Source organism: Lytechinus variegatus, chromosome 16 (assembly GCF_018143015.1).
Source record: "Lytechinus variegatus isolate NC3 chromosome 16, Lvar_3.0, whole genome shotgun sequence".
NCBI classification, from domain to species: Eukaryota; Metazoa; Echinodermata; class Echinoidea; order Temnopleuroida; family Toxopneustidae; genus Lytechinus; species Lytechinus variegatus.
Genome location: NC_054755.1, coordinates 18,224,372 through 18,239,462, shown reverse-complemented (window position 1 = coordinate 18,239,462; position 15,091 = coordinate 18,224,372). Strand labels below are relative to the sequence as shown.

General features: G+C 37.6%; 1 protein-coding gene across 1 annotated transcript in view; it reads left to right on the top strand.

Moving 5' to 3' along the window:
* Positions 1-15,091, top strand: part of LOC121429461 — a 44,178-nt gene extending 29,087 nt beyond the window's left edge. The window contains exons 7-15 of the mRNA XM_041626478.1: positions 528-719; positions 2,751-2,951; positions 3,695-3,793; positions 10,329-10,436; positions 11,064-11,180; positions 12,059-12,172; positions 12,412-12,510; positions 13,387-13,605; positions 14,457-15,091. Of these exons, the coding sequence (XP_041482412.1) occupies positions 528-719; positions 2,751-2,951; positions 3,695-3,793; positions 10,329-10,436; positions 11,064-11,180; positions 12,059-12,172; positions 12,412-12,510; positions 13,387-13,605; positions 14,457-14,486 (1,179 nt within the window). The 3' untranslated portion in view covers positions 14,487-15,091. The remainder of the gene's footprint in view (positions 1-527; positions 720-2,750; positions 2,952-3,694; positions 3,794-10,328; positions 10,437-11,063; positions 11,181-12,058; positions 12,173-12,411; positions 12,511-13,386; positions 13,606-14,456) is intronic.

The following is a 15,091-nucleotide window of genomic DNA, read 5'->3' as shown; positions in this document are numbered from 1 at the left end:
AACCCCCATTTTTCTCAAGTCTTACTTCATTTTTTAAACTCACCTAGTCATGGTCCTTTGAGAACATTACAAACTGTCAAAAGAACCAGAAATCAAAGACGGAAAACTTCATGAAGGTCCAACATATACATGTAGAGGGTTGGACGTACATATTTTGTGGGATTGCCCCTTTGGAGAAATCAAAATTGACAAAATTTTATGTATTTGAACTTTTAGCGGAAGAAAAACAAAAGTTGTTCACTTTGGGTAATTTATCATTGGAAATTACTGACAAGCATTTGATAACATCTCCTTTAAGGTCATGTTTTGTACATGTATATTTTTGCTTTGTTTAAGTTAATGCTTATTTGGAGAATCTGTTTATATTTGTTTCATATTTATGTGGAAACGGGTTTAAGAGTACTGCTGCTGGGCTAGCGCCATGAACGTCTTTGGATGGTGTGTGCCCTCTATAAAATAACATTATTATTTTCATTTTTGTAGCAGTGATGGGATACAGTGTATGTGAATTTTCCTTTTCTATTTAGGAGGAGGGAGCTTCGTGCCAATGCTGCGATCGTCCCTACCCACCGTTGGAACAGCGCCACAACTGTCGGGTCTGTGGCAAGCTCGTCTGCAAAGCCCAGTCCTCCTTAGACCTGCTCCTCTACAAACCAGACCCAATAGACCAGGTCTTAGCCGGGTCCCATGCTCGCTGGGCCCTCATCCGGGTAGTCGGGGTGAGTTCCATAATATTTGATGAAAATTCAGATCTGGGGGGTCCATACAAGAAATTTTTTCACATGCTTCAACAACTATGTTAAAGTGATCATTTCACTTTGTTTTGATTTTTAAAAAAATTCTCATTTTGGTTCTTGAAAATGAGCTAAACATATACTTATAGTGTAAAAATACCATCCAAAAATTTTTAAAGTATCATATTTACAGGAACTATTTTAAGACTTTGGAGATGTAAACCAAAGTTTGAAAATAATTGGGATTTGGTTTCAGTGACTGTGTGTATACAGTAAATCTGGGCACTGATGTTGCAATCTTGCATATTCATAGAATTAAATTCAGCAATCGTAATAATTAGTTTTCTCCCCTACCTTCAAATTAGATAGGCCAATAAAAGGCAATAGTTCTTGGATAACATCTATATGATAATGATAAGTGTCAATGGTGCTATATGGATATCTTGAATTCAAGAAAATAACATTGGAACAATTGTCATTATTATCCCCCCAAAATTAATTCAGTGTGCAAAGCGTCAAACAATATTCTTAACAGGCAATTTTTTTTTTGAGGGGCTATTTTTCATATCTAACTAACTGTCTTAATCTGCAACATGGGATAAGCTTTATATTAATATTCAGGGCTCTTCTGAGCATCTTTAGGGTGATGTTCTTCCAAGTACTCGTACAGCTTTTTCACATAAAACAAGTATTGTCACAGGTTCATTCTTTTGGAATGATCTACTAACCGACTTTAAAGATTGCAATTCTATATATACTTTTAAACATAAATTGAAAATTTATATTTAAACAAATATATACATGACTATTCATCGACTCCCTATTGTTCATCTTAACTATTATCAGTCCACCTCCCTTTGTTTTTTCTCTCTCTGTTTCTCTTTCTTTTCTTGTAACATATTGGTATTAAAACAAGTTTACAATTACTTAGATTTTTATTAATATTGCAAGCTCTGCTTTTTGTCTCACCTGCATAGCAGAGTGAGACTATAGGCGCCGCTTTTCCGACGGCGGCAGCGGTGTCAACGGCGATAACATCAAATCTTAACCTGAGGTTAAGTTTTTGAAATGACATCATAACTTAGAAAGTATATGGACCTAGTTCATGAAACTTGGCCATAAGGTTAATCAAGTATTACTGAACATCCTATTAGAGTTTCATGTCACATGACCAAGTTCAAAGGTCATTTAGGGTCAATGAACTTAGACCATGTTGGAGGAATCAGCATCGAAATCTTAACCTGAGGTTAAGTTTTTGAAATGTCATCATAACTTAGAAAATATATGGATCTGATTCATAAAACATGTACATAATAGCAATCAAGCATCACTGAACATTTTGTGCAAGTTTCAGCTCTTATGATTAAGGTCAAAGGTCATTTAGGGTCAATGAACTTTGGCCGAATTATGGGTATCTGTTGAATTACCATCATAACTTTGAAAGTTTATTGGTCTAGTTCGTTAAACTTGGACATTAGAGTACTCAAGTATCACTGAACATCCTGTGCGCATTTAAGGTCACATGATCAAGGTCAAAGGTCATGTAAGGTCAATGAATTTTGGCCATGTTGGGGTTTTTTTTGTTGAATAACCATCATATCTCTGTAAGTTTATTGGTCTAGTTCATAAAAAGTGGACATAAAAGTAACTATGTATCACTGAACATCTTGTGCGAGTTAGAGTAGTTTTCAAAGTCAGCAATGATGCTTTATTGAACCACGTGATGCAGGTGAGACGGCCAGAGGCATTCCACTTAAAATAGTTTGCCCTTCATATCCTCATCTTTATTAATACATCTGTGTCCAATCCGAACGTTCAATTGTATAAAATTTGTCTGATTTATCATGGATTATGGTGATGTATTGTATTATATTATTATCAATGATTTACTGTCTTTCGATGGACTTTACATTGTATTTGATATGAGATATGAAAATGAACCAAAACTGAAACTGAGAACTGAAACATTGCGCAAGCCCCCCTTGTAAAATTTTCCCTGATTCTTAATCTTTGCAGAGTCCTGAAGTAGAACCAGATCACCATCTCTACCTTAGGATCTGTCAACCTTGTCGAGATCACCTACAGATCATCCAAGTAGAGGAGTACCATAGACTCAACAAAGGTCAAGGGTTGGTCAACCTCTGCTGGCAACAGATGTTGGTCACCTATCAAGATATCATGGGTTTACGGTCAAAGATTGACCATGAGCTTCCAGAGGTCAGTTGACAAATTATCCCAGTTTTTAAAATCATATGCCTTTAGAACAGTCGACTAGTTTCAACATTTTTATCTCATGAACACACATTAAAAAAAATGAACATCAGTTTCCAGAGGTCAGTTGACTAGTTTATTATAGTATATTATAAGACGAAGGTCAAAGATTGACCATTAGCTTCCAGACGTGAGTTGACTAATTATCACAATTTTGAAATCATATGTCTTTAGAACAGGTGACTAGTTTCTACAATTTTACCTCATGAACACACATTTAAAAAATGACCGTCAGTCCCCAGAGGTCAGTTGACTAGTTATTACTGTTTCAAAATCCTGAGCTAAGTTCAAAGATTGACCATCAGCAGCCAGGTAAGTTGACTAACTATCACAGTTTTTAAATCATATGCCATTAGAACACAGAACAGTTAACTAGTTCCAACATTTTTACCTCATGAACACTCATTAAAAAAATTGACCATCAGTTCCCAAAGGTCAGTTGACTACTGGTAGCAGTCCTGACCAGTAGTTGTTATAGTACTGATATTATAAAACCAAGGTCAAAGATTTATTTAAAGTTTTTACAGTTTTGATATCGTGAGTCTGTCTGTTGTCAAAGATTGACCACAATCTTCCAGAGGTCAGTTGACTAGTCATAGCTTTTACCAACAGATGTTGAGCCTTGGTTTACTGTGATAATTATAAACCATCATCATGATCTCCCTTCACACCCAATTCATCTCATTCAGTTCCAGGAGATTGTTGCTCAGGCGGAGGTCGGTGCTGGAAATCCGGAATTTAAAGTTAAACCAGACTCGGACAACAAAGATCAGCTAGCTAATTATCAGGTAAATTCAAGTTCAAATTCTGTATTTCCCACATAATCATGATTGTACACATGTAAGCATTACCAGATTTAAAGGACAAGTCCACCCCAACAAAAACTTGATTTGAATAGAGAATAATTCAATAAGCATAACACTGAAAACACTGAAAATGTCATCAAAATCGGATGTAAAATAAGAAAGTGATGGCATTTTAAACTTTCACTTATTTTCAACAAAATACTTATATGAACGAGCCAGTTACATCCAAATGAGAGAGTTGATGACATCACTCACTATTTCTTTTGTATTTTATTATATGAAATAGGAAATATTTTTATTTTCTCGACATTGTCATGTGAAATGAAGTTTCATTCCTCCCTGAACATGTGGAATTCCATTATTTTAACATTTTGTGCTTCAGGCAAGGAGGTCCTAATCGTCAAATTCATAAAAATTGAAATATTGTATAATTCAAGCAATAAAAAACAAAAGGAATAGTGAGTGAGTGACATCATCGACTCTCTTATTTGGATGTAACTGGCTCGTTCATATAACTATATTGTTGAAAATAAGTGAAACTTTGAAATGTCATAACTTTCTTATTTTACATCCGATTTTGATGAAGTTTTCAGCATTGTGCTTGTCTGATTTTTCTCTATTGATTCAAATCAACATTTTTCTGAGGTGGACTTGACCTTTAAGCATGTACTGCTAGAATAATATAGTATACAAATATACCATGACAGTTAAGGATCTGGCTAAAGCTATTCACATCAAAAGAACATTAAAAGTACTGTACATGTCCAGAGGGAGAATGATGATGTTCCTGAGTGTGAATAGTCTGAATGACGAGAATTTCATGCATTTCTCTCCAATTTCACTTTTTTCCTCAAGAAATTCATTTCATTTTCCAAAAAAATATAAATCAAATAAATACAATTATAACAAGTCAACGTCATAAAAAATATACCACGGTCATTAGATCAACATGTTATGAGAAAGTTACATACAAAATAATCATGTGTAAAGAATTTGTGAAAATGGAGGATCCCACTAAAAAGCAAAGCTTGTATATATTGTGGGCTCCTCAAAATATGACAAACGGGAAATAAATTTTATATATAGCACCCGGGGGGGCCACTTCCATTCACAAGTGGATACCATGCGCGACCATGGGGTCTCGAAAAGCACCCTAAACACGTAATTTCTATATTCCGAAAATGCACCCCTTAAAAAGTATTGGAAACAAAATGATACTCTTGGCAAATATTCCCTGAAATGAACCCCTAAACAAGTACAGGAATGTTTCATTGTTACGGGTCCTTCGGGCGTCGGCTTAACCTTATTTGGTTTTAGTACGACCCCACATTTTAAACCACGCTCAAATTGGACTCTAAACACAAAGTGTTGGGGCAAAAAGGACATCCTTAATAAAACATTTTAATTTTGTTTTATCATTCCCGGAAATTCTACCCCTTAACACGTATTTTTCCTAGCGAAATAGATGCCCTTTTTTAATTATTTTTGTGTTTTTGACACCCTCATCATGTTACGTACGTAACGTGCCCTATCGTGAAAAAGACATCCTATTTACATGTTTTTTTGGTCGCGCATGGTATCCACTTGTCAATGTAAGTGCCCCCCCCCCCGGGATATAGCAGCACAGAGGGGTAACGTCATGAACTATCGATAACAATAATGCTGTAACCGATTTTTATTCCAATTCCCGATCCGATCCGATTTTCCCCTTTTTTCTACATTTTTCCGAACTCCGATTTTTGACCATTGGGGAAAAAATCGGATCGGAAAAACCAAAACATAACAAGACAAAAAAAAACATGTGGCGACATGTTTGCCGTCAAAATGCGCTGGTGATTTGTTTTGATCTCAGACAAAAGCGGTGGAAGGAAAAGAAGATAAAGGGGAAGAAAATTATGATTTGTTTTTATCTCCGATATTAGCGGAAAGGCAGGTGGAGAAGAAGATTGATTTGTCTTGATCTCCGACATAATCGGGGAAGAACAAAACGATGATAATGATAATTGGTGATAATTTGTTTTGATCTCCGACAAAAATGGAGGAAGAAAAACAACGAAAAGACGATATGTTTTGATCTTAAGCGGAGGCAAATAAGATTTAGTTGAACACGCTGACATATGACATATGTAATATTTACGACTATCTGACTATACGTCCTCTAAGAGTTTACGATTACCTCCGCTATCACTACGATGTTGTAGAGAAGGTGAATATCATGGTAAACAACTCTGGATAATAATGCGTCTTTTTCGGGAGGTCATGCGACCTTTATGAGATTACGATTACCTCCGCCATCACTACGATGTTGTAGAGAAGGTGAATATCATGGTAAACAACTCTGGATAATAATGCGTCCTTTTCGGGAGGTCATGCTACCTTTAAGAGTTTACGATTACCTCTGCCATCACTGCGATGTTGTAAAGAAGGTAAACAACTTGATAATAATGCGTCTTTTTCGGGAGGTCATGCGACCTTTAAGAGTTTACGATTACCTCCGCCATCACTACGATGTTGTAAAGAAGGTGAATATCACGGTAAACAACTCTTGATAATAATGCGTCTTTTTCGGGAGGTCATGCGACCTTTATGAGATTACGATTACCTCCGCCATCACTATGATGTTGTAGAGAAGGTGAATATCATGGTAAACAACTCTGGATAATAATGCGTCTTTTTCGGGAGGTCATGCGACCTTTAAGAGTTTACGATTACCTCCGCCATCACTACGATGTTGTAGAGAAGGTGAATATCATGGTAAACAACTCTGGATAATAATGCATCCTTTTTGGGAGGTCATGCGACCTTTAAGAGTTTACGATTACCTCCGCCATCACTACGATGTTGTAGAGAAGGTGAATATCATGGTAAACAACTCTGGATAATAATGCGTCCTTTTTGGGAGGTCATGCGACCTTTAAGAGTTTATGATTACCTCCGCCATCACTGCGATGTTGTAGAGAAGGTGAATATCACGGTAAACAACTCTTGATAATAATGCGTCTTTTTCGGGATGTCCATATCAATTTGTTGTGTACAAAAAATGCTCCTCTTATAAGGCATAGAAATGGGACGTTTAACGCACAGTCACTAATACGCGCCGCTGTCTTCGCATCGTGCAGGCAGTCTACGTGTATAGTGGCGGGCTGCTACATTGCGGTGCAGGGGTGTTCAACTTACATATCGTGAGCGCACTCAGCTGCGTGTTTTCACTTCTTCTCCTTTCTCTCCTTTTCTTGTCATTTTTCCTCGCATTACTTGTTTTCATAAATTTCCCTCTCACTTTCCTTGTTTTCTCACTCCCTTCAGTTTTGTAACTCTTCTTGATCACTTGCATTCATTGGCACACCCCCCCGGTCAAAAATGGTACGGTCCTATCCAACATACACTCAAGTCGTCGCTGTACGAATAGTGAAATTCTTCACGCGCTGCGTTGCCTAGCTATGCGTGTGTACTGTGTACTATACTGTGTACACACAATGCCATCGGCTGAACCCGCCAAACTATAGTGATTAATTGCAAAAGCTTTTGCAAATGTGAAAAGTGACAGAGGTTTTTTTTATCCAATCAAAATCATTCTTAGGTATTCGCAATCTACAGCATTTTCTGCAAAATGTCTTTTTTTGATAGGGTCTATTGTGACGTATATATTTTTTTACAACAATGTGAAGTCGCACCAAACGTTTCGTTTCCCGCACTTGCCCATTGGCTCATGTACAAATGGATTTCCAAAATCATCAAGAAAGGTTCCAAAAACCTCAAAAGTGACAGAACTTAATTTGACTAAAATTAAATGAAAATCATATCATGTTCAAGGTGAGAATCTGCTCTATTCTATTCTGTTTTGATAGATCACCTTGTTGACGCGTTTGGGAGATATCTTAGTAAATCCCTCAAAAACTGCGTATTTTCTATTCTCCATAGGGAAATAATTTAACACGCTACGCACTGCAAAAAAGGAGCGCAAACAAATTGATATGATGCGACCTTTATGAGATTATGATTACCTCCGCCACCACTACGATATTGTAGAGAAGGTGAATATCATGGTAAACAACTTTGGATAATAATGCGTCTTTTTCGGGAGGTCATGCGACCTTTAAGAATTTACGATTACCTCCGCCATCACTACGATGTTGTAGAGAAGGTGAATATCATGGTAAACAACTCTGGATAATAATGCGTCTTTTTTGGGAGGTCATGCGACCTTTAAGAGTTTACGATTACCTCCGCCATCACTACGATGTTGTAGAGAAGGTGAATATCACGGTAAACAACTCTTGATAATAATGCGTCTTTTTCGGGAGGTCATGCGACCTTTATGAGATTACGATTACCTCCGCCATCACTACGATGTTGTAGAGAAGGTGAATATCATGGTAAACAAGTGCGTCAAGTGCCATCACCACGATGTTGTAGAGAAGAGGCCTATCGTTGATCGGCGGTAGTGTCGCGCGCTGGAACGTCATTATCTTATTTTCCTTCCTCCGATTATGTTGGAGATCAAAACAACTCATCTTCTTCCTCCGCTTTTGTCGGAGATCAAAACAAATTCTGCCATCAGTGTAGCATGCCGCATTTGTCCACGCGCCGGCCACATACAAATTTTAATGTATTTTTTTGTTTTTGAATATCTTCCGATCCGATATCCGAACCGATTCCGATTTTAGGAGCAAAACTTCCGAACCGAACTCCGATCCCGTAATTGCTCTAACTTTCAACATTAGATAACAAAATTGGTATCATTCTCCTGAACCCAGCTCGGCATTGGAGCTTGATTCACCATCCTTTTTACGCTCTCAACACCAAACGCCGAACTTGAAATCACACATTGTATTTTTTTTTATATCCCTTTCACCTTCATTATTCCTTATCAAATAAGAAAAAAATTAATTAAAAAAAATTCATACATTATGAAAATGTTTATATAACTTTTTTGATATGCTGAAAGGTAGCGAGTTAAGCTGGTGCTGCAGGCAGCCCGGCTAAGCGCATCGATGAGATGCGCACAATATGGCTTGAGCTGCCACGCATAGTGCATGCATCTTGGGCCATGGCAGAGCTGCCAAGTTGTATTTTGCATTTTCAGTATTCTTATCCCCCAAAATCAGTATTTTGACAAAAAATCTGTATTTTTACCGTGAGATAAATATGCATGCATAATGGCAAAGTTCGATCACTTCTTATTATTTTGCGTCCCACACCGTCGCACACGAGATCGAAAGCTTCACTCTAGATTTTGGTTGTTCCGCTGAACTGCGTTGGCTAACTCACCAATACATAGACTGAAGAATTTGGAGGCCCATACGTACAGACAACGTATTAGCAGTAACGTTAGATCTAACATTTGACGGAAACCTGATTTTTTTCCGATCGTTTTTTTGCACATAAAATCATAAAATGTCACATTATGAAAAAGAAATCGCATCCACATTCACGGAAAAATGTATGAAATTCAGAAATATCGTACCTTAGACCGCAGTTACCGCTAAATCGTTTCAAATTATGATCGAAACATCGTCATCTTCGATCCTTCCGTCGGTCAACGTAAGTTGCCATCTTGGATGACGTCATCATCCTTACAGACGTATTTACCAGTCGCAAAATACTGTATCGCGATTTGAGCTGCTGCTTTGCGCTAGTAAACTATGTGCGTGCGTACGCTCGGAACTTGTCACCCACATTGATTCGCCAGGATATCGAAAATTCTAATCGGAAAGCCTTGATGAAAGCATAACTCATTGAACGTAGAGGTCAGCAAAACACGTCTGCCATTTTTCATCTCCGCCCGTAAGCTCCCAGATGCTATAGTGGGGCGAATACCTTTTCTTCTCTAATTTGTTTTTTCCCGTATTTTATCATGAAAAAGCGTACTGCCGTATTTTAAATTGATTTTCGTATGAAATACGGAAAAATCGTACTACTTGGCAGCTCTGCCATGGGCACAGTGAACGTTTTGGGGTTGGAAAAATGAATAGTTCACTTTTTCCCTCTGGAAAAAAATGGACTATGCGCGATGTCAGCAAGGAAAGTGAAGTATTTCATGGTGAAATGTTTTCGCCCAGTAAATCTATTCATTCTCTCCTTGTGCATACACACAATGCAACAATCTAAAGCAAAGGATATGATATTAAACATATTTGTACGATATTGTAAATTTGATAAATAGTTAAAATGCAAATAAATGTAATACCAGAAAACTTTATATTGTAAAATAAAGTGATTATTTTTTCATAAAAAGTGTGATTTGTATACATTATGTATGAAGAACCTTTCATATTGTTTTGTATTTTTTTTGACGTCATCATGACGGTATGAGGCTACTTTTGGAGATATATGTGTTCTCTTCCTCAAATCCAGTCAATTAATATAATATGATTAAAGCTGAGTAGTAGAAATAACCAGTTGTCTGACGATGTATCAAACGTAGTAGGAAAGCGACGTTTCGTCTGCAAGCTGCTAGACTTTGTCAGGCAATGATTACAGCTGTTACATTTTCGTTTCTTGGATTGCTCCTTAGAGTGAGATATCTCATCATTTATCCTCGTTGGTAGCAGTCATCTGTCGTCTCAAAGAACTCCACCCTCAAACTCAAGGCCAAGTTAAAGTACTCAAGAATATTATCAAGGTAAGATAAGGTCCCACTGTGAGAGGATGATTTTATATTTAAGAGTTTCCACAAGGCAAGTGTCAGAAGCATTTGATGCTTCCAACATTCCATGACACCTACAAATCTTAAGGTCGACAAAAGCATCAAATATTATACTAGTATTTGATGACTTAGAATGGTATAGTAGACATATTCTTAGAGCAAGGGCAAATATTGCATTGCCTGCATTGGCACTAACAAGTGGAATATGTATGGTATTCCATTAAATAAAGTCACCCAGTATATAAACTTTTCTCAAAAAGGGATTTACAAATTATTATCACTTATCACATTTCGATCATAGAAATGCGATTTACACTATGACATCATTTAGTATCAGTGTGCATTGCTTTCTTTGTCTATATCACACATTTGTGCAGTCGTGGAGACCATGCAATACGGAATGATTTTGACCAGCAAGTTTTGTGCATAATCCTATCAGGAATTCATCATATATTGGCGCATCGTGCAATGCGATGTTCTATCGCACAGGTAAGTCATGCAAACCAAAATATATGCTTTAAATATTGATAAGAGGGCCTGTACAGATAATAATACATTGTATCCCTCATCATTATTCGTCTGGTTCTCATTCTTTCCCAACAGTGCCAACAAAGTTACTACATGGAAATGAGCACACAGTTCAAACAGCTACTAGCACAGCTCAAACAAATCACTCCCAAAACAGTTCATCAACAGATCATTGATCTTCTGGAAACTGAGGTATGCTGTATGTTGTAGTTACTGTACAACCCAAATATTTTGATGCATGGTTTTCAGAATTTTGTACTCATTTGTCATGTTCTATACCTATTCATACCAACTGTTAGGAATAATTCCTATGTTGAGAAAAAATATAATTTTAACCCATTAATTCATATTTCTGTGACTCATTCTGGAGTAATGAATATGAAATTTCATAATATTTCTATATCTGGACATTTCTTAGCAATTTGTACTTATTTCTTGGCTGTCAGGGTTTGCAGGTATAGTATTTGGGCCTCAACAGCCAATAATATGTGAGTCCTGTATTCCATTGAAGTTACTAATTGATTGCAAAATATTAGTGTTATCATCAACATTACCATCATCATCATCAATCATCTTTACTTATAATGGTTATTTACTTTATCCATTAGACTGAATGTACTGAGTGCTACATAGGCAACAACTTTAGTTCAAGGTCGGGTAATATCGTTATGCTTCATATTCTCTTGAGAAAAAGTGTTGTATAAATCCACCTGTTATTATTAGGAGATTAAATTTGTATTAATGGTCCATTGTTTCTTTGTTTCTCTTTTCATTGTTTCATTCTTGAGATTTGCTTTTGCTTTTGTTTGTTTTCATTTTTTTGTGTTGTTTTATTGTATTTTATCTTTGATTTTGTTTACTCTGTTGTGTGTTATCCTTTCTATGTATAATGCATGTTTGGGAACTTGACTTTATCCAAGGTCTTTTGTCTTTATTGATGTCATTCCCCATTTCGGTTTCATTAATTATTGGTACTCGTTCCTTACGTTTCGGATGATTTTTATGGTCGAGAATGAAATAAATGTGAATTGAATCGTTTAGCCTCTCTCTCTTGAACTTTTCAATATTAGGCATTGAATTCTGCGTGTGCGTCATTGAATCAGCTTGAAATGGAATGTAGATACCTGTGTGAGACGCATCATTTAGACATCAATATACCACTTATTATCAAGGAAACAGCTGAGGTAAGATATTTCCTCTTCATATCTTTAAGATATGAATTCATATGTTTTCAAAAACATGTTGTAAAATAGTTTATATGATGAAAATAATTTTCATAGGACCTTGCATAAAAATGCGTGTTTCAGTATGAAGTTACGTTTTTCCAATCCAGCATCAATTGATGATAATAGAAATAGTGAATGTTTGTTGTGAGCCATGTCTGTTAAATTTACACAAGAAATATGATTTTTTTTTCCTGTAGGTTGTAGAAATTGAGATTAAAGACAAGATGGAAGAGACCGGAGCAGATTGGTCGGAACAAAAAGAAGAACTTGAAGAGTTTGTTTACATACAACTGGAGGTAGGTTTAAAGTTTATCGAAAGCCTTGGTCAAAGTCCACCCCACAAAGAGTTGATTTGAATAAATAGAGGAAAATTAATTAAATAGAGAAAAAAATCACAAGTTGGATGCAACATAAGAAAGTTATGACACTTTCCCTTAAGTTTCGCCTACTTTTCACAGAACAGCTACTCATGTTACAGCGGTATGCAATTGAGAGAGGTGATGATGTCACACACTCACTATTTTATATGTTGTTGCATGAATCATACGTGATTCTATCTTTTACAATTTGACGATAAAGAAAATTCTTCATTGAATCACAATAGGTTAAACAATCGCAATTCCACATGTTCAGGGAGGAATTCAAACTATGTATCATTATTTATCACCTGTGTATCGGCACAGTTGGTATAGCGTCCGTCTCACAACAGGGTGGTCGGGAGTTCACACCCTGGCTGCATCAGACTAAAAGACGTAAAAAGATGGGAGTTTTTTTAGCAAGTGCACACCTAGTTACCAATAATGCATATAGCATTTCCATTTATTTGAAAGCAGGATAAAAGAGCATTGTAGATAAAATGCCTTGCTCATGGGCTTAGGCGCCTCGCCCGGGGATCGAATCCCAGACTTTCCTTGTATAGCTAGGTGCCTTAGACCACTTGGCCACGGCACCTCCACATAAAAAAAGAAGTGACTTGCTGCTAGTACTCTATTTGGTGTTCAACGATGTAAGGGATACGTCGATCTGGTGCTGCACTATGGCTGCTTGGCCCTTGATCAATAGGGCATAATGAATTCTATTAAAAAAAAAATTATTTCAGATTTCTATTTCGAACAATAAAAGAAAGGATTTTTACTCATTGAAATTGAGAAAATATATATTTATATTTACAGGGGTTACCAGAGGCCAACATACTTCCTCATCGGATAATCCAGCCTTCTAAACATCTTCTTCGTCATCTTGGTTCCTACTACCTTCACTGGCTGGTGAGTAGGAAGGCTGTGGAGGTGTTCAGGAAGATCAGGCTACAGCTGATGATCAGGAATGCTGCCAAGGCTAGTCTGCAGGCGACCAGTCAGTCGCTGGAGAGATTGACGCAGAGTATACAAGAGGTGAGGAATGGGGAAGGGTAGGGGATCGAGGGAGGGGAGGAAGGGAAAAACAGAGAAATGAAGAAGAATCTTATTAAAGCTATCCGTCAGTCGCTGGAGAGATTGACACAGAGTATACAGGACGTGAGAAATTGGGAGGGGATAGAGAGGGAGAGGGGAAACAGGAAGAAAAGAAGCAGAGCCTTAAGCTACCAGTCACTGGAGAGGTAGACACAGACTATACAAGAGGTGACGAGGGGAGGGGGGGGGTAGAAGTGGGAAGGAGGAATAGGGGGAGGGAGAAAAATAAGAAAATAAGAGTCTTCAAGCTACAGTGTACCACTTGATCCTTTGATCGTTTGACATAAGACTATAAAGGAGGTATGGAATAGAGAAAGAGACGGGCAGGGGAGAGGGATAGGGAAGAATGACGAGAGTAAGAGAACGGGAGGAAAATTAGAAGTCTTCAAGCTTCCAGGCAATCCTTGGTATGATTTATACATACTATACAGAAGGTATGGAATAGACCTGGAGGGAGGAGAGAGGAGGAAGAAGAACGGTTAGAAGGGCAGGGTTGAGGGAGGGGGAGGGATTAAGGGTTAGAGGGAAGGGATGGGGATTAAGGGTTAGAGGGAGGGAAGGGTTGAATAGGGGAGGGGGAGGAATGGGGGTAAGAGGGAGGAGAGAAAAGCAAAATGATAAGAGACTCCAGGATATCAGACGATCCCTAGAAAGATGATGATGGGGGATGAAATGGGGGGATAATCAAATCCATTTATGTATCCCTCAACATGTTTTTACTGAATGAGTATAAATACATCATGTAAAACCCTTAATTGGACTTTGTTTTCTTCATATTGTTTTTCTTTCAGGAGGCACATAAAGAGGAACAGAAACATTGAAGAGAAGAGATCAGGGAACGTTTCATCTTCATTTTGTTGTCGTGAAAGGATTGGCGTATCCTTGAATCGACAATGTCTGTTTTATCCGATCATAATTACAGACACCACAAAATCCAGGAAAAGTAGTCAAAATCTGACAACTTATTAGATAATGATAAAAATGATAGTTTGATTTATATAGCACTTCTAGCCAGAAGATACAACGCAGAAATATTATTAGCCGAGGTTTGACTAGAGCTACCACTTTATCACTTGGTTCATTCAAGGAATCAATCCTGTGGGATACCTACTCAACACACCTGGGTCGAGTGCAACGCGGCAGTGTGGATCAGTTTCTTGCTGAAGGATAACACACCATGGCTGGAAATCGAACTCGTGACCCTTTGTTAGAAAGACAAAGGACAGAACCACTAGACAACGTACATGTAGTTCTCACAAATGTTAATGAAGAGCTCTCCAGATTAGATGTTCAGAGCATCGGCTCACAGCCTGTCCTTGGTTTTGATCGGCTGGGATAAATCCATATGTGTGTGTTACCATGAATATTGTCAGAGCACTGGTGGCTTCAGAGGGGGGGGGGCACATCTGGCCCTTGCTCCCCCCCC